The sequence below is a fragment of the Tinamus guttatus genome, unplaced genomic scaffold (genome assembly GCF_059628265.1).
Source record: "Tinamus guttatus ecotype Peru unplaced genomic scaffold, ASM5962826v1 Tinamus_guttatus_pri_ptg000036l, whole genome shotgun sequence".
Taxonomy (NCBI): Eukaryota; Metazoa; Chordata; class Aves; order Tinamiformes; family Tinamidae; genus Tinamus; species Tinamus guttatus.
Window position 1 is genome coordinate 1010426 of NW_028288570.1, and position 20140 is coordinate 1030565.

Here is a 20140-nt window from a genome sequence, read left to right on the forward strand (position 1 = left end):
AAGCCCCAGCAGGAGCCGAGCCGAAGGGGCAAAGAGGAGCGGCCGGCGCCAGCGGCCCCGCGGCGGGCGCCTCCCCCGCGCAGCGCAGCGCAGCGCAGCGCGGCCCTCCCCTCCCCTCGCGGCGCCGCTCCCGCCCCGAGCCCCGCGCGGCGGCTCCGCGGGCCGCGGGCATGCGGGAGCCGCGGCGGCGGCGCGGCGGGGCCGCACCATGCCCTGGGCCGTGGCGCTGGCGGCGCCGCGCTCCTGCGTGGCGGACCTGAGCCGCAACCGCAGCCTGGCGCTCGGCTGGTGCGCGGCGCCCGACGAGCCGCCGCCCGCCCTCTATGGGGGCGACATCGTCGCCTTCCCGCTGCCCGCCGGCGGCACCATGGCGGCGCTCGGCTCCGACTCGTGGTGGAAGAAGACGCTCTACCTGACGGGCGGCGCCCTGCTGGCCGCCGCCGCCTACCTGCTCCACGAGCTGCTCGCCATACGGTGAGCGGCGCCGCGAAATGGCGGCCGCGGCGCCGGCGGGGAGGCCGGCGGAGAGCGCGCGGGAAGGGCGCCTCGGGAGCGCCGCGCTGGATAGGGATGCGCCGCGGGAAGGGCGCCTCGGGAATGCCGCGCTGGATAGGGATGCGCCCGCGGGAAGGGCGCCTCGGGAGCGCCGCGCTGGATAGGGATGCGCCCGCGGGAAGGGCGCTGGATAGGGATGCGCCACGGGAAGGGCGTCTCGGGAATGCCGCGCTGGATAGGGATGCGCCGCGGGAAGGGCGCGAGTGCGGCGCCCGGCCGCATCGCGCGCGCCTCGAGTACATAAACTTTATGTATTTATTAGCACATAAATTTTATTTACGTATTTATTTATTTATTTTCGCGTTTGCCTCCTGGCGGCCCCCCGTGGAGAAGCAGCTTCGCGGGATGCCCGTGGCCGGAGGTGGCGGCACCTCGGGCCTCGCCGCACCTGCAGCCATCTTACGTCGCCGCGGCGCCGGGACGGGGCTGCCGGTGCCCCCGAGCCCCCGCGTGTCCCCGGTGCGGTGCCCCGGGCTGGCACCTTCCTCGGAGCAGCGGCCCCTTCGGCGGGTCGCACGGGGACGCGGGGCCTGGCTCCGTGCAGGGCCTCCATGTCCTCCACTGGGTTTCCAGTGCTCCCTGGTGCGGGATTAGCCGAGCGTCCTGCCCGCTACAGCGGCCTAAGTGCTGCTGGGTGACTCCAGGCTCCGGGAATGAACAAACAAACAAACAAATAAATAAACCCGATTGCCGTCGTCCATTAAGGGAGGATGTACGTTTTGCTTCAGACAGGGTTTCTGCCGTGTGTGTGTTTAATATATAGATGCATGACACACCTGTTTGTTTGTTTCCTTAATTCCTCCCCCCCTTTTTTTTTCCTTTTTGATAGGAAAGAGCAAGAGGTTGACTCGAAAGATGCCATTATACTGCATCAATTTTCGAGGCCTAACAATGGTGTCCCAAGTTTAAATCCTTTCTGTCTGAAAATGGAAACTTACTTAAGGATGGCTGATTTACCCTACCAGGTAAATTTGGACACTGTTTCTTCATGTTGCAGTTATTTATAATCACATGAAATGGCAAATAATGGAAAAAAAAAAAGTCCTGCCTCGTGGAAGGAAATGTAAAACGTACATACAAATAGGTGGGTAATCTGCTGCTTGCTTCTCTCTGGCTAAATTTGTGCTGTAACCTTTAAGGGTATGACTTGAATAAGCAGATTGGTCTAAGCAGTTCTAGGTTTAATTGGCAAAGCTGAATGGGTGTTAGAAATTAATCCCGATTAGAAATGCTTAAGTGGGAGAGTAGTATGAAGGTTATATAATGCCAAGTAATACCCTAAAACTAAACCAGTGTTATTTGGTCTCTGATTTTCACGATGCCAAGGAGATAAAGATTGTACAGTTGAAACTTCTTGTTTTCCTGGAGGGTTTCCCTCTTGTGCTCTCCTTGAAAGATGTGTCTTCCTTTCACTTAACCTCCTGTCACTGGTGCTTCCCCTCGGATGAAGGAAAACAGGATTGTTTTTAGAAGTCACGAATCTTGTGTTTTAGTAGCACTGGGGCCCCGTAGAGCAGAACCTGGTGCCATCTTTCCACAGGGGATGAAGCTCAGGCTGCTGCAGTGAGTGCGAGACAGGAGAGCAGCATCTGGATCTAGCTCTCTTGTTTACAAAAGTCAAGGTTTAGTTGCATTGCCACTGCTTTGGCTTTCACAATTCATTGCAGAGTTGGCAGTGAGGTTACGCGCAATGCAAGACACAGGGTGAGGGTTTTTTTTCTGTTTGTAGACGTACATCATGTGCATTTAAGATGATACAACAGTACTGATAAATATGATAAGGATCCTAGGCAGGAGAAATATGGGAGAAATGTCTCTGTTTTTCAAGTGGAGTAAGTTTGGGACCTGACTTTGTCTGAAAGGGGCTGAGTTGTGGGTAAGTTGCACGCTCACCCAAGATAGGTTCAGATTCTTTTTATTTTTAGTGCTTGTCAAGCTATTATGAAGGTTGCTCGTTCAAATCTAATGTTTTGCAAGGGTAAAACAAGGCCTTTTACAATTTTTAACGTATTTGTAACTGATATCCTTCTACTTTCTAATCTGATTAAAACACTCCTAGCTTTTAAAGCGTGAGATTTAATGTCTGTTATGTTAAAATTAATGATGCTTGAATCAAGTCCTGCAGCATATTGCAGAGAGGTTTCCAGGCCACAGGATACATTTTCCTCAGTTTGTTTCACAGAATCGGTGAGACACTGAAGTTTGGACAGGGCCAGGAGGACCTAAGATGTATTACTTCTCAATAATATATAGAGAAACTGCACATTTGAAGGGAAAATTATTTCTGGTGGAATCTATGTTCTGTTTGGCAGTTTGTGCGGTTTGGAGGTTTGGAATGATTAAAATTGCCCTAGTGGAGAGTAATTAAAGTTGCCATATAAAAGATGATTGTCACAAATTTGATTATTTCTGAAAGATAATCCTCTATACTTGGGTGCTTCAGGATGGAGTCTTTTAGAGAGGGAAGGCTTTCCAGAGAGTTTTTCTCCACTTTTTATTTTTGATAAGGAATTTATCTGGTTGCAGATGAATCACTGCATTCTGCTGTAGCCTCTCTTCTTTCTCCCTGTTCCCTTTAGGAGCAGTTAACTGGCTGTAGGTGCATAAGCTGGTGTAGGTCAGCACGACGCCCAGGAGCAGCAGTCCTGCCTTTCAGCCTGCTTTGGCTGTTCCCTTTTGCCCTTTCCCAGCATGTGTTTTTCTGTTCCACGTGGCAAATCAGGCCGGGAAGCCCATGTAGGTCAGCACGGAAACAGCCAGAGTCACGACCGAGTAGTTTATGTAGTTCCAGCGCGGGTCTGCGCTCTGCTCGCCGTGCAGCCCCTGGGTGTCTGGGGGGCTCCGGTGTTCCCTGTTGCAGCCGGTCTTCTAAGCGCACAAGTGTTTTCAGCCTGTCTCATTTTAGAGAACCTTTTTCTCGGTGTAAATCGAAACGCTGTCTTTAATTTTGTTCTCTCATACTCTGTAAAAAAGTGGAAATACAGGCAAAATGGAGGAATCTGGGTGGAGTACAGTCGTCTTGTGGCCTTGTGCTGAGGTGGCCACAACTGCGGTCTTGACCGCAGTTCGGATCAGTCATTGTGTCAAGCTGGTGCTTACACTGCTGGAGGAAACCTCGCTTTAGGCACAAGAAAGAGCAGTATTTAGCAGCAGTGGTCCTGCTTCCTGTGGGTCACTTTGTCCCACCCTGCTTCATGCTGCTCAGTAGGGAATCTTGGTGTCTGTGGCTCCTTACGCAGGAGAGAGGTGTTTGGCTGGCCTGCTGTAAGAGCATCTCATCCCTTGTTCGTTAGGTGACCAGCCATAGATTGGATTTTAGAGTTGGAGCCTTTTTAGAGGTGCAGGTAAACTTGTGAGCAGAGGAAACAGCTTTTCTCATCTGAAAGAAGCAGAGATTCAGTTCCTGTCGTTAGGAGTGCGGTGCTGCTTCTGGCTGCGGAAGGCAGGGCCGGAACAGGAGCAGACTGCAGGGGGGCATTAGGAACACCTTGTTGGAGGGTAGAAGATAAACACAGTGATTTGGAGCTGGAATTAGTGGCCTATGGGGAATCTGCTACCCAAAGACTTTCTAAATTTTATTTGGGTCCCTCATCAGTGCGTTACCAGCAGGCCACTGCAGGTGACTGCAGGGACACTTGCTTCCCTAGCTGTTTTTTTTTTTCAAAGTATATGAATTTGAAGCTCTTCATAAAGTTTGTTTTGAAGGAACCCATCTTGGGTGCCTGTGGGGATCTTCAGGGGTTTTCCTATGGATATTAAAGTTCTGAGCATTTATATGAACTGATTAGTATTAGCACAGCAGAAACATGCTGTTTCCTATGAGATCTAGGAAAACGATCATCTCTTTGAGAAGATGCATGAAGAAAGGTAAGACATAAGCAGCAGTAAATTGGAAGTTGGAAATTTGGAGCCTTAGTTTTTCTAGAGACTACTATAAAATGACTCCAGAGTGCCTTATGCTATTCAGTTTATAAATTCCCCTATAAATGAGCTTCTCAGGAGCTTTTATTAAAGTTGCTTTGTAGGCTGCATTTAATGTACTATGAGAGGGCTTTTGTCTTTTTTTTTTTTTTTTTTTTTTTATGGTGATACCAAAGTTTCTTCCCCGCTTTGCAGCTGGCCAGTTTTTAAGTGGAAAGTTGATAAATATTTGATGGCAATTAGTAGCAGCTATAAGGATACTGAGGTTTCAAACCTAAAAATACCTACTTGAGCACAGTGAATGTAAGAACAGAATAAGTGAACGTTTGTCCAGAGATTAAGGTGGTCTTAGATCGTCAGAAGATACTTTCTGTTTTGTTTGATAAACTAAATGTAATGACACATGAAAATCCTGAGCATTTTTTTTAAGTGTACCTAAAGCAACTTTCCCATAGGAACCCTAGTTTTTAAAAGTAGCATTAGTGAAGGACAAAACTTTTTTTTATATAAAAAAACAAACCAAAACAAAAAGATGTGCTTGAATAAGCATGTATTTATGTAGAAAGAATGTACTTTTTCTGTAATGCAGAGGATATGCAGAATGCAGAGGATAACAGTAATAAGGTCCAACACCTTCTGCAAAACATCGGTGTTTGTTATACATAGTTGTACAGTGAAGGGTATCTCTTACTGAAAAGCCCTACGGACTTAAATATAGGTTAAGTGAGCAGGGTTCAGTGTGACATACACACATTACACCTCTCAAGGAATAAAGTTCAGTAGATGAGACACTGCGTAACTGGCCCCTCCTGCCATAATGTTTGCTTGGGCAGAAGGCCCAGAGGGGGCTCCAAGCAGAAGGCACTGTGTTCTTCCCAGCAGTGTGACCCATTCCTTCTGCTTCGATCCAAAGGGAAGAGCTTCTGGAGGTGGACATGCACTCGCATGGTTGAGCAGTGGCCAAGGTGATGTGTGTTCAAAGAGAGGGCTGGCTTGGAGTTGCATTCTGGTGTCTGCTCTTGGCTGCATAATGAGATACCTTAATCAGCCTTTAATGGGGCTACGAAGGGGAAATATTTGAGATATTTTAGATGCAATTAAGTCACCACACAACTGCTAACCTTAAACCTTCAGAGATCAGGAACTAGACCCTAAAGTACTTGGGGTGACTGCCAGGGATTGAGTTCAGAGTGCCTTTTATTTGTGAGTCTGTGATTCATGTTTCTGAGCTAGGATTTTCTTTTCTCTTTCTAAATAACAGCACACCAGGAGTTGAACCCCAAGAAAGGAAAGCAGTTCTGCCTTGTGTCTCTACTTTCAGAAGAAAAAAGAGAGTTGAAGTCAAATGCCTGATCACATTTTGCAAGCCAGGAATTCCTGTAGAGCTTGTCAGAATGAGAAATACATTTTCTGTTTAAGCTCCATGTTCCACCTCCTTCAACTGTAAAAAGCAGAAATACCTTAATATTCCTGTAGGAATGCTACATTAAGAAGATGTATGGGTACAACTAATGTTGTACTCGGCAAAGGTGCTGAACTCCTGTAGATCCAGTTGTAATAAGCGTGTCTGTAAATATGTGAAATTTCTAAGCTATGAAATTTAGGAGCATGTGTAAAGGCAGATTTCCCTGCTACCCAGTGAGGGGATGGTACGCATTTCATTGTACACTTTGGGGTGTGTATTTTATCCTCAGAGCTGGTGCAGCTTTCTGAACAGGTAGTGGATTAACTTTGTACAAAACTGTCAACATGAAAAGTGTTGCTTTGTAACAACTCAGAGCCAAAGTTCGTGTGATTTTGGTGGTTAAAAACTTGCTTAAAATACTGGGTCCCGTCCTCTGGGAGGTTGGAGTGTCTCCAGCCTCTTAAGTAAATAACTACTTAAGTAGTGTTAGAACATACAACTTCTAGTATAAAAGCATTGCAGGGCCTGGAAATAGCTGTTTTTATATTTTCATATAGAGTAATACTGTTGCTCTGATTTAGTAACTACCACTAGTAGAGAGAGTATTGACCTTTTTTTGGAATGTTTGTTGCATAATGTTGCCTTTAAAACGCAGAAAATTATTTAAAAAGCTTTATTTTTGATATAAACAGAATCTCAAGGGCCTTTTTGTCTGTATGTTTGTTTGTTTACTTGCTTTTTTTCTTAGAACTATTTTGATGGAAAACTTTCCCCTCAAGGGAAAATGCCGTGGATTGAATATAATCACACAAGGGTGTCTGGCACTGAGTTCATTATTGACTTTTTGGAAGAGAAACTTGGAGTGAATTTAAATAAACACCTTGGTCCACATGAAAGAGCTGTTTCCAGAGCAGTGACAAAAATGGTGGAGGAGCACTTCTATTGGTAAGCTTGCATGGTAAAGCTAGTTCTGTTCTGCTGCTGTCAAACCTTCACCTGCACTTTTGTCTGGAAATGTGTGCTTATTTGTTTTGCAGGAAACCTAAAATCAATTATGAATTTTGCAAGTTTTCTCACTCTAGGGAACTGGTGCTTCTTTCTATTCACTAGCATAAATCTGGAGTGACTGCTCTGGGAGCTGTAGCCGTGTATAAGTGATGGAAACAATCAGGCCCTTTGCCTGCAGCCTTGTAGAAGGGAGCAGCAGTGGGCTTGGTCCTGTTGCACATGGCCTTCAAAGCTGGAGAAACAGCCCTGTTAAAGCTAAAAGTCAGGATGACCATATACTTCTGTAGCTTGACAGCGGAAAGCTCCCAGAAATTACAGAATTTGGAGTTAATCCCAAATACTGTGTTCTTACAGTCTCTGCTTTTAATAATCTATGGGTGTGACTGCAATATATATGGTTGTCCTCTCACCCAGAATTGTCCTGTTAGTATGTGTTGCGACCTAGTGTGCCAGCTGGTAGGATACAGGATCCTGAGAAATACAGTGTCCAACTGAAGTACATACATGAACGAAAATCTAAAACTGTTGGTATTAATACATTTTACTCTCACCTTTACAAAAAATATCTGTTTCTTTTTTATTCTCACCCTTCATATTTTAGTCTTTGCTTCCTTGTCCTTTCAAAAGTGGATTCATAGAAGTGGAAGATGGACACAGTGTCTTGGATCCTGCATGGGATACCTGTGCAGGCACAAGGCTTGCTCCCGGTAGTTTTCTATGCTGTTTTCTAGCTTGTGTTTAAGCCCAAGCTCTACTTTAACGTGACACGTGTTGCTGTTCAAGTCATTCTTAGGGACAATGTTAGCATTTAGCAGACGAAATGAAATGATATGGTTTAGAAACATAACCCTTCTTTCCGAACCCAGACTATTGTCTCTTATACCCAGTCTGCAGTGATATATCCTCAAAAATCTAATTACCGTTCCCAGACTTCAGTCATTTGCAAATACGATTTTTTTAAAATTGTATTTTCTTCCAGTTAATGGAAGGGAAGATAAGGTGTTTAATGCCTCCTGTCCTTAGTCCGGGTTGTTCCGTGGTCTGTGGAGTTACTGCCTTGAGTGTAGCAGTGTTGGTAAGAACCGTTCCCAGGTTCTGCGCGTCCTCGTGCCGGCTGCCCCGGCCCTGCGGGGCGCGAGGCGGGAGCTGGAGGGAGACATCTCGCAAAGTCACGTGCGGACTCGGACAGAGAGATGGGCAAATCTGAAATAACTCAGGATTTGAATGCGCCCGGGTGTGCTTCCATGTGGCCTTTTCTGTTTAATCGCAGGACTGAGCTTCACTAAGGCACAGAAGGATGGTGAGAAAGTGCACAGGTGCTAGTGTGGGCATTAAAGCCTGTCTCTGGGATGCAGGAGTGACTGGAGCAGGCCCTGGAACCCCTGTCCCTGGAGAATGCCTAGCCTGTTAAGCTGTTCCTGCGTTTGAGTGAGGCGGAAGAAAAGCCTGCTAACTAACCCGACGCCTGAGAGAGCAGGGAGGAAAGGATGCAACCCAGTTCTGCAGCCCAGGTCTTGGCTTCTCACCTAGCGTCTTGGGTCTGGCTTCAGAGCTCGTATGAGTGCCCAGCTCTTGTCTTGGGTTGTTTCTGGCTCAGCCATGTGCAGCAGTCAGTGGGCCACTCGAAATCAGCTGGGTGCCACACGGCCACCTTCAGGATGCTCCAGTTTTCCATGTATCCCCAGCACATTAGTGGGATTGGACTTTCTGTGTAAGAAAGGCCAGAACATGCCTGATTTCTTAGTCCTTCCTACATTTGCATGCTGGGCTACTTGGTGTTGCAAACATAGGAAACCTGGGAATCCCTGGTGCTTGGACCAGTCATAGCTTGCAAATACTTTCTAATGCTTTAGTCTTAGGAGAGGGATCTTGAGGTCATTAACACTAATGCGCCTATCGAGAAGCTAAAGCTTTGAGCTTAACCAGTCTAACCCATTAGGTTGCCTTGCTTGTGTTGTCAAACTATAGTTTTTTAAAAATATATTTATGTAACTCATTGCTTGTTTTGTCTTTCAAGACCATGCAAATGTGCCCTCTTACCGTGTTGTCCAAGATGGATGTGTGCAGGGAGTGCCCGAAGAACAGGGAAAGCATGATATGGTGATATAAGGGAATTCAAACTTGGCCATGGTTTAAACAGAATATAAACAATGTTTAAATACATCAAGTCAGTTATAACAGTGCTATCTCTCCTGCTGGTGGCAGTGATGAAGGTTGAGTCCTGCAAAAGCCATTTACTCTGGAAGCTGCATGGCAAGCAGGTTTCTACAGCTACCTGTGCAGGGACTTTGTTGACATCCTTTGGTACATCAGGAAATTCCAGCCCACAAACTTCGACCTCGCACAGAATTCAGATGGGAAGAATAACCCCCAGCTCACGTCATTCTCAACGCCCCTCCCTTGCCTTGCTATCTTTTTTTGTATTTTGGTTTAGGGATGATCAGGCAAACCACTATTGATGAGTCACGTTTTCCATCTCTTCTTCCAAACTTTATAAAGAGGCCAAAGTTGCTGCTATGTCTGTACTTCAGATTTATTCCTTTCCTATAGCATTATTCTTTAATGTGTTTCTGTTGTATTTATAGTCTGAGAACTGTACAGATGTTCTGGCACAAATGGAAATGCTAATGTTCAGTTCTCACTTGAACTGAGCTAATGCTCAGTTCAAGCGAATATTTAAAATAATTATGTGATCACATAACTACTAGCTATACTGCAAATTACATAATTAGGCTGGATTAGGCTATATAGACTACCTGATTTCTGCTATTTCCTAACTTTTTGTAGCTTTGCCGATGTTCTGCTTATGCAACTTGAGGCAGAGGGATGACAGGTGGGATTAAATACAGAGGAACTTTTTTTTGTGATGGAAAGCACAATGTAATCAACATTTGAATGGAATTATTTTAGTAAAGTGCCTGGCAAAGCCAGTTCTAAAAGTGGTTTTAACTTTGTCTCTAAATCTGATTCTGCATTTTTCTTTGCCTGCTCAGGGCCATAGTTTTATAGGAATAAACTCATGCTGGTCTGGTTAGCTGCATTCTTTCTCCGTGCAAATTTGAGATTTGGGGCCTGTGACGACTTCGCTCATTGGAGGTGATAGGGACACATCTAGGGCTGTGTTTAGGCTCTAGACAGGATCACCTAAGTCCAGTGGCTTCTGCTTACCCTGCATCGTTCTCAGGATTGTCAGCCTGTTCATCTGGTCTCTGTGTCTTCCACATCCAAACCCTTCCTGCCCCCGAGCTACCAAGTGGGCGCTAGGGCAGGGTCTTTTTGTTTTACAGCGCAGACTAATTGCCTTTGTGGCAAACCTCCCTCATGCTGAGTGCTGACATTAAAGCTGTCCTAGACACGGTTGCTGATTCTTGGCGCAGTGCCAGCCAGCAGGTGCGACTGGGGCCGAACCGTGGTCGTGGCAGCTCTAAGGGGCCAAATTAGTTGTGAGCGACCGGAGGGATTTTTCAGAGGCGCTAGAGCAGAGCCTCCTGCCTTCTCTTTGGTTTGCTCTTGCTTTGCTCCCTGTGGCCAGCTCCGTTACCTTAAAGCAGCTGGACTGTGTTGCAGAACCCCCAGGAGAAGCTGATTTCCTACGTGCTGGGGAAAGAGGGTTCTTGGAGCGACACACACAGCAGTGCTTCTGGAGGACAGCTTTTCTTAGCTTGTTGAAGTAATACAAGTAATAGCAGACATATGCAGAAAATTAGTTATTTCCTAATGTTAGCAGCAAGACAAGACATTGTCTTCCTGTTCAAAGTTGTGACTGTCCAAGGGATTTTGGCCTTTCACAGGCCCATGAAACAGCAGCTCTGAAATGTTCTGCATTATCAGAGACCTGTTTGCTTTCAGCGCAGTGTTATTCCATCTTTGTTAATTACTGTCCCACCTTTTGTATCTGTCATTGGACTAAAGCAGTGTTGTACCACATCTCTTGACCCAAGCTAATGTTTTGTCACTACCTGTTGACTCCTTCGCTTGCTGGCTCCGTGTTCCTCCTTTTATGTTGGTGCCCCTCTCTAAAACTGGCATGCTCTCAAGCTCCACTTTGCTGATACTAGCCCAGCAACTTAACCAGAAATCAATATGTTGAAAAGCAAGAAGGCTGGTGTAAAGCACTTCCATTCGAAGGGGCGTATCGAAGCATATGAAGCATCAGTGGAATTCGTTTTTGTCATATGAATATGATGCAAGAGCTCGTGGAGAATTTTGTTGAGGATAAAAGCCATCCACAACACAGCAGGCACATTTCTGTTGCTTTGTGTTTATGCATTTGCAGCAAAACACACGCATGCCTCACCATTCCTGGCTTAGTGGCATCAAATTGAGAAGACAACATTGGCCTGCAGTGGCCAATTTGTAGTAGAACTGAAAATGCCTTTTGTGTTCTACGTTGCTATAATTGTAAATTTGAACTGCAAGTGGATTGTTTATTTTTTCAGCTGTTATGGCAAATATTCTCCTTTTACCTCATGCTAATGGTAATTCCTCAGATTTTGCTTTTTTGTGTGTGTGTTTTTGTTTTTTGATTGTTTTTCTTTCTTGAATTTCTGCTCAGTATAGACACTAAGAAAATAACATGTAATTAGCAATATGTGCAGTGATAAAACCAAGTCATATTGAAAATGAGAAAAACTGAGTTCTGATCATCTTGGAAACGAAAGAATTTAATGTAAAGATACTGCATATGCAAACTTGCAGCTTTTGATATTTCAACTTTTCTGTGTAGTGTCACTTGTTTGTTATATCTCTGTGAGTCAGTTCACCTAAAATCTCGAATGTGCAAGTCCACTGCTAGATTTTTCCATTTGGAAACTCCTGAAAATACTGTAAAATAATGGCTATAAGCTCACAATGTTTGAGATCCTATTTGCTTCACATATTTTTTCTCATATACTTTGAGATGTAATTATCTATATCCTTTTTTTTTTGCAGTTTCCTGTGAAATTAGTGATAGAAGTTGCGTAGTCTTTTTTATTTCTTTAAAATGCCCCTTATCAGAAGGTATTAAATATCGGAGAAATTAATGGTTATTTTTGTACAAGTTTTTTCTAACTAGCAATGGCAACAAACCATTTTTCTTTTTGTTTCCTTGCTAAAACAGTGAAGAATAAAAATTCATGTTAGGAAATGAAAATTTTAGCTGATAAAAGAATTCGATAAATCATGCTTTCAAGTTAATATATTTGCTATTCAATGAAGCTGAAATGCAACAAAATCCCTAAGATAAACATTGTCATCAGGTGGTTAAAAAAATATAGGAGATGATAGCCTAATTTAACAACCACCTCTTTAATTGTATGTGGGACTTTTGGGAAAGATTGTGTCATTGCTAGTTTCTGTGTAGAGCAGCGTCTTCTGAACAAATGACTGTTAGAAGAGTGTGTATTTTGGGGCAAAATTGCTGCATTGCTAAGTTTCAGTAGTACAAAAACTGAGAGGAACAGGTCAGTAGGAAAGAGTTCCCACTTGCCCAGGTCAGTGCAGTCTGACCTTCTTCAGATCATAAATCTGCTTGTCACAGCATTTTTTTACAGTAATTTAACAAATTTTTTCAGCCTTATTTATAAATGTTTCAGTGAGAACCTCCTTTTTCCTTAAGGGAGTCATGACTTCTTGAGAGGCTAAACACTGGGCAGCCTGTGTAAGTGTTGGAAATCCAGTTGTACTCTCTGGAGTTCTCGCTGACGCTGTGAGTTGCCCCCAAGGTCTGCTTTTTGCCAGCAAGTAGCCCTCCATGTCAGGGCAAAAAGCACCAAGTTGTGAAGTATAGAGGAAGGTCTCTAATTTCTGCAAGAGTGTTTTGAAGTGCGGTGATGGGCGGGCTGACTACTGCACTGGTTTAACTTATTTTCCTGTCCTTCCAGGACTTTAGCGTATTGCCAATGGGTGGAAAACCTCCACGAGACCCGAAAGATGATTTCCATGTACGGCCCCTTCAGTGACTTGCTGAGGTGGATTCTCTGCCATCTGACCAAAGGGATCGTGAAACGGGAGATGTACGGCCACGGCATCGGCCGCTTCTCCGAGGAGGAGATCTACGCGCTCATGGAGAAGGACATGCGCTCGCTCGCCGGCCTCCTGGGTAACGTACCCCGTGGTCCCCTCCGCAGCGCCCGGCGCCTGCCCAAACCGAACCCCCGTGGATCAGCCCACTCAGCTCAACACCGGGAGCACACGGGTGCACCCTAGGGCTGTTGTCCGTGCTGGTTGCATTCTCGCAGGGACAGCGCTGCTTTTCCTGCTGTTTGCTTGTTGCTAATCAGTGTTCCTCGAGGGGTGAGTGTACCCGTCGATGTTTTCCTGAGCTCCGGTGTTTCTTTGTAGAGAACAGAATGTGGCCTGTGATCTTTGGAATTGCATCCTGCTATGTGAATTAGGAAAATGCAGTGTTCAGTTCTGGAAATGAAACCTCTTATTTATGCTTCGGGAAATCTCATTTTTCTTAATGGGACTCATGACTATTTGATGGATCATTATGAGGCTGTCCTCTGAAATTCCTTTGCAGATGTTATTTTTATGAGCTGGAGTGTGGTTGTATGTGGTTGGTGAAAGCTCCTGGTAGGAGATGGGTCAGTACTATCAGAGTAGATGATTTAAGGTTTGTTGCTTGTTGCTTATGGCTTCTGTAGAGTTAGTCTTGATGCTGACCTAACTGAGCTAGTATCATATCTCTTTTCTGATGTGTAACCGAGGCTGAAATATGTAACAGAGGTGTTTGCCTTGTGCTTCTTGCTTCAGAGTCTGTTGACCCCTAATTACATAACATTTTGTATAAAATTAGCATTTCAAGGAATTGGCCTGGGGAAGACTGTCCCTTCCTTTGAGCTTGCCTCTCCCTAGCTGCAAAGAGATAGGAAACACTGAATAACCAAAAATTATAGTTTTGAATAAGCCAGGACCCAAGAGAAGTGGTAGCTCTATTGCTACTTTGTTCTCAGTTATGATTTTTCTAAAGAGGTGGCTGAGCAGATGGCAGGAAGGACGATGCCTCCCAGCCTCCCGTGCTGGTTCCTGCACTTTCCTGCATTACAGGCGGAGGAGAGGTTACATATGCTCTGGATAGGTAAGGGTAGGGTGCATGGGGAAAGCAAGGGTGAGGAGCGTTCAGCAGAAAGCAGGAAATTGTGCTTGCTGAGAGGGAGAAGGAAGAGGCTTCAAGGCTGGCAGCGTGTGGATAAACCCTGTGGAAAGAAACGGCTGGAGTCATCCCCAACTGCCAAGGGCAGACATACATGCATAGTCCAAGAGAAGACTGAAACTAACTCCTGAACGCTCTTCAGAGTCTTCTGCTTTCTGTAGTCAATGTATTCCTGTGCATCTCCCACACCCAGTTTCTCTAGAGTGCTGAGTACTGCATGAATTACATGCTGTGGCAAGACAGACAGATTTCATCAGCCTAGTCTGATCATTCTCAGTCTTCTGATCTTTCCCTGGGTCATACACGGGTGCTGCAGCTCAGAGCAGAGCTCTATTCAGAGTGAGCCTAGCCCTCGCTGCGTAGCACATGGGCCTGCAGAAGTTGTGTGGCTATGACAAATCGATCCTTTCTTGTTTGTAAGCATCACTGAGTTTGCATTTCTGTAATTGCTGTTTAGTCTGTCCCCTGGATTTATCTGCAGCTTTCTGTCTCTGCAATCTACGTTGATTCTCAGATTTTTTAATGTGTGAGGTTGAAAGGGACCGTTAAATCATCCAGACACATCTGCGTGTGTTCTGTCCGGAGGCTGCTCTCTTGTTTCTGGCTAAAGCATGCCTCTCCAGAAGGCATCCAGTTTTGACTTGAAGATTTCAATAGTGGAAATGCCACTGCTTTTATTGGTGACAGCTGTTAATCACATCAAAATGTCCATTTTAAATAGAAATTTGTCTGCAGACTCACCTCCTGGGTGGCCTCTATCATCTCCTGGAGATAAATGCTGTAATCAAATTATCTGTCTCGTGTTTGGTGGGAAAAGTAGGTGGAAGTCTTCAAGCATCTCCATGATGTATTTTCTTCATCTGTTGAACATAAAAGCAAACAAGAAACCAGAACTGTTTCTGTTTGCCTCCTGTTGAGTATGTTCTCTGTTCCCTGCTTATAGGTATTTATCTTCATATTTGCATTCTTTTGCTTGTAGTGCCCTGATTTCCTTGTTATTTGCCACTGTATCAGTTTTTTAGTTGTATGATACCTGGATATATGCCCATGTGTTCTCCCAGAAGAGACAGCAGTTTGGAGTTTGACTGTTAATTAGGAGGCAATATTAAGCGCTCGAGAAAGATGTCTATAATGTAAAATAGCTGCATGTATTAATAGCTGCAGCTGCCAGTCATCAGGCATCTGAGATTAATTTAATGCTCCCTATTTTTTAGCAGAAAAAATACAAATGGGAATGCAAATAACTTTTTTTAAATTCCAAGAGCTGCTTCCAGAGAGTGATAACTTGGCAGATGCCTGGTCTTGTGACACTCATTTTGACATTCCCAGACACATTTTTTTATTCCTTACATTTCTGAGAATCACTTTTTTTTTCCTTCTCCCTTGTCCCTCTTTCCTTAATAGACTACTGCACGTTTCCCAAAAACGAGAATCAGAACGAAATCCCGCTCTTATGGACCTCCCCGTGGCATCGCCTCGCACTCCATCCTGCAGTCTCTGGATGGCAAATACAATATTCAGGCAATACAAGGAGAACGCGTGTGCCTCGCAGGGCCTCACGGCAGGGCTCCGAGTCCGGGTTCGGTCTGGGCTGGGGTGGTTGAAGTGAGGTAGCCGCGAGGTAGCCGCGCAGTGACGGCAGGCGCTGGCCCACGGCGCGGGTGGAAGGGGAGTTTCCAGGCACGGAGCTCCCTCCCGAGGCGGGCAGAGCTGCCGGGGCTGCGCACACCAGCGTTTCCACCCGCTTCCCTCTATCCCTGTGGCATTCCTGAATCCTGCGCCTTTGCACGGCTGTGTCGCTGGGCCAGACGGATGTGATCCAGCTCGGGCCCCGCGTGTGGCGGCGCCTCTGTAGCGTTGGCCAAGGGGCGCAGGGAGACCTTTTTAAGATGAGTAGCGTTTTGTCACCCCTGAGAGGACAGACACTGTGTAACCTGGCACAAAATTAGGTGCTGGGTTGGTGTTTTGGGCTGTGAGGTGACCTATAAAAAATGTACTGCTTTATGGGAGCAGTCCTTTATTTCTTCTTCCCCCTCATTTCCACTCCTTTCAAGTAAGAGGTGTTGTATACCTGGAATTGCTCTATTTACCAAAGAAAGGGATAGCTCAGCTCTCCCCTTAGCTGCAGTAACAGCTAAAATGCTGCATTTCTTCCCAGCATGACATCGTTATGAGCTAATTCTAGAGCTCGGTTGCATGGTATTAAATTTTCCTAGTGTTGGCAAGTGAAATGGTCTTTTAGTAGCATGAAACTGTGGTTTGGGGGCCAGCTTGAGATCAGCGAATGCCAGATACCGCATAAATACTAAAAAGTACTTAAAACATTTACCCTGCACATAGTTTTCAGGAAATAGATGATGAAACTAGGAAGAATTGGAGAGAGTTTTATGTATTTTAAAGTTAGTCCCAATGTGCTGTAGGAAGGTATCATTACTGCCTATTCCTGAGCACTGCTTTGTGGCACGTTATGGTACACAGGGATCACAGACTGGGTTATACTGTGCTTTGAGATTTGCTCCATTTTACTGCCAGCCATTTTTTCTGAACCCACTTAATAACCCTGACGTTTAATAACCCACTGAATTGCAGGCAGTTTGAATTGGACAGGTAAAGAAAGTCCTAGGGAGCTGCAGTAACTGGATTTAGAGAATTCAATTGCATGCCACATTTCAGAGCTTATAGCACTCTGGGCCAGTGGAGGGACAATTCAATCCTGTAAACCTGGTCTCAAAAATAGAGCACGTTTCATTTGTATGTCCTACTTGACTGGGCTCCAGGTGCAGGACCTGCTCTGCAGAGGCCACCTCACACTGGATGCGTTTTCAGCAGCGGCATCTTCTAAATGTAATTTTATTCTTTCTCCTGTTTAGCTGGGTTCCCAGGATGGGAGACGGAACTAGCCACGGCATGGGCTAGTCCAGCATCTCATCAGAGAGGTGACAGATCGTAGGGGGGAGCCCGAGCAATGCACTTAATAAACCTTTCACAGAACTGTAGGACGAATCATGCCGTTCAAGGCTAGAGGAACCAAGAGCAAAATGCCCTGTTCTCTGTTCCTGTAGTTTAGGCAGTGGGATGTTTCCAGGTAGTGTGGAGAAAGCCTGCCTTGTTCTTGTCTGTGAGGCACTTGTCTCTTAAGTCTCCCTAGGGCTCTCATTTTGGTGCCTTCCACAAGCACGTAGTGCCTGCATTAGGACTGAATTTGGGAGTAGTTTGAGGGGAGGGAAAGGGAAGAAGAGTCTTGTAGCGATAGTCAGAGCAATGTGTCATATGAGAAGATGCTTGGCAAACTTCCTCAAAGCTCCAGGCTGCTCATTCCTGCCTAGAGCTAAGTCCTGCTTCTAGATGCATTGGCCTCTTCTGCAAATGCTACCACGTGAACTGCTGTGAAAAAGCTCCGTGAGAGGAAAGCTTTGGGTGCCACTTTAACTTTCAGTATGATCAGAGGGGTGAGCAGAAACTGGATCAGCAAGCATGGGAGATGCAAGGTGACCAAATTCTTTCAGCAAGTGCATTTAGTATGACTTTAAGTCCATACCCAAGGAGAAGATGATGCTTTTGAGCACCTTCTTGAGATTTTAGACACAGCAGAGCTAGTGCAGTGTGTGTTCTTTGCCTGCTCTGGTGACCAGAGGAGGTTATTTGGCCACTGACTCTATAACTGGCCTAGTTACAGAAGTGATGGATATGGAGAAATCACAAAATGGATTTCACCTCGAGTAATAGCTTTTGAACCATATTCTTGAACCAAATTTTGCACAATATTCTATTTAAGTCATGTTGACTTCCCATCTTTGAACCCCTGTATCTTAAGAAGCATAAAGGTTCTCATCTAAATCATTTCAATAAAATGTTGTGTTAAAGATGTAGTCAGGGAAAGATCCAGTGTTCTCCTGAGGAGAAGTGACAGCTGTTCCACAGATGTTTGCTATTGTACTTGCAGGTGACAAGAAATACATTATGGGACCCAAGCTTTCCACTGTTGATGCTACTGTGTTTGGGCATCTGGCACAGGCCATGTGGACGCTACCAGGGACTAGACCAGAGAGACTGATCAAAGGTAAGAAAGTTTAAATGATCTCTAATGAAAATCACATGGTGGCACTTTCTGTGTTTAAACTTGGAGGACATCTGGAGACTGTGGGAGCACTTGACCTGCATCATGGGCTCTTTTTGCCTTTGATATCGCATCCTATAGAGTTGTCTTCAGATTCTTGTTTGTTTTCACCTTGATTTCTATACTTTATGATTTACCTGTTTAACATAGCAAAGACTGGATACCTTTAAGGAGTGAGTGTTGGTAAGGTATTAGAAGATGGAAGCACTGCCATGAGCCACATTCTGCTGAGTAGAATTGAACTGTAGGTTCTGCTATTCCACTGAAAATAGAGCCTTTGTTATTACTAAGGATACAGGATAAGGCTTTATTTTTAATTTTTATTCCTTTCCTTTCTTGTGGAGTGACAAAAATATGCCATGGCATCCCTTTCCAGGATACACTTGCACACTATTAAAAGTGGGAAGAGCTAGGAGAAGAAGGATGTGAAACAGTTGTAAAAGAAATGAGTGTTGTCTATAGAATCACTGTGAGCAGGAGACAGCTGCTAACAAAGCCATTTGGAGGCATGGATTTGCTCACTGTTAAAACATTGCACGAGCTAAAAATACTTGAGATTGTTTAATGGAGACAAGGTCCTTTTTCCTTTTGACCTCTGAGGGAAGCACAGATAAAATTCTGAGGGGTCCAAGGACTTTGAGAGGAAATACTGTGTTTGTTGACCAGAGTGAATAGCCGATAGTGGCTGCAAATGCTCAGGCAGCAGGGACAGATCTGCCCGTGCAGCTGCTCGGGCTGTGACATATCCAGACTGTCCGTTTCCCATACTCATTCCCTTGACCAAGCTGTGACTCCTTTGCTCTTCCTTGAGGTTTTTCTAATCGGTTCTCCCTCAAAGTGTGCTGTTATTTATGTACATGAATGTATTAATATAAGGCATAGTGTACTCACATGGACTAGAAGTGAGCCAGTGAGTACAGAAACACCTTAAAAAGCAACAAATTTATCTTGTGGACTGTGCTGCCATCTGGTGGTGCAAAACCAAAACGGTATCCAAATTCACTATACTTCAATAAATGAGTTACATATACTGCGTATATGAATTTGAAAATTCTGTCTTTGGACATGTATTCCTACCTAATAAACAATAGTTTTTATTTTAAACAACTGTGATACTAGAATTTTGTTTGCTACAACTATTTCTGTAAAGGTTGAATTTGGGATAGTTATTGTGCCACATGTGTTTATGTTAATTTCTGTGTAGCCCTTCTTATTGTATGTAGGTTAATAATATATATTTTAAGTTACATGAAAGTTATAAGCACTGTCACAAAGAACTGATTGGGTCTTGGTCTTTTGAAGCAAGGTTTCTGAGGCCTCTTTGAAAGAACCTACACAATATATTTCCGAATGTTTTAGATGTGTTTCTACACCTGAAGGTGAGTCACAGCGTTGCTGGCTGTGCGTATTTACTGGGGCCTGTTGTGGTGTGTTGCAGGTGAACTGATCAACCTGGCTATGTACTGCGAACGAATAAGGAGGAAATTCTGGCCTGAATGGCACCACGACGATGATAACACTCTGTATGAATCTGAGGAAAGCAGTGAGACAAGCAAGACTTACTCCCCCTTGCAGGACTTCAGCTTTTATTCAAGGACAGAAACATTTGATGAGGAAGGGACAGAGAACAGCATTTCTCATACCCCTGACACTGATTACACTGGACACTCGCTCTTTGATTCGGATGTGGACATGGATGACCAGGAACAGTGCAAGTGACGTGTACGAGCAGCTCCCCTTTGCACACATGCGGATCCCTTCTTGGGATCAGGCTGGTTGGTTTTTTTTTTTTCTTTTTTTTTTCTTTTTTTCTCTCTTCCGGATTCTGAAGAGGTTTGTTTCACTTTGGAAAAGATCATTGTGCTTGCTGTGGCTGTCACCTGCTGCCTGGACTATTCCAACCTTATTTCATTTTGTGTAAGTGTTCAGATGGAATCAAGGTAAATGGTTATTAAAAACACATGGGAAGAACATATGGGAAAACTGGAGGTCCAGA

The 20140-nt window shown here is 44.9% G+C and overlaps 1 protein-coding gene across 1 annotated transcript; it reads left to right on the forward strand.

The window, feature by feature from the left end:
* Positions 1-170: 170 nt before the first annotated feature.
* Positions 171-19876, forward strand: FAXC (failed axon connections homolog, metaxin like GST domain containing). The gene is made up of 6 exons (XM_088534605.1): positions 171-474; positions 1385-1520; positions 6630-6826; positions 12754-12971; positions 17971-18087; positions 19583-19876. The coding sequence occupies exons 1-6, from the start codon at positions 209-211 to the stop codon at positions 19861-19863; spliced, it is 1215 nt and encodes a 404-aa protein (XP_088390731.1). The 5' UTR covers positions 171-208; the 3' UTR covers positions 19864-19876.
* Positions 19877-20140: the final 264 nt, after the last annotated feature.

Excerpts from the sequence above, each read along its gene's own strand:
- FAXC (XM_088534605.1), top strand. The coding sequence starts at position 209 with ATGCCCTGGGCCGTGGCGCTGGCGGCGCCGCGCTCCTGCGTGGCGGAC. Across the intron at positions 12,972-17,970 it reads CTCGCTCGCCGGCCTCCTGG|GTGACAAGAAATACATTATG; the intron begins GTAACGTACCCC and ends TTGTACTTGCAG. Across the intron at positions 18,088-19,582 it reads ACCAGAGAGACTGATCAAAG|GTGAACTGATCAACCTGGCT; the intron begins GTAAGAAAGTTT and ends GGTGTGTTGCAG.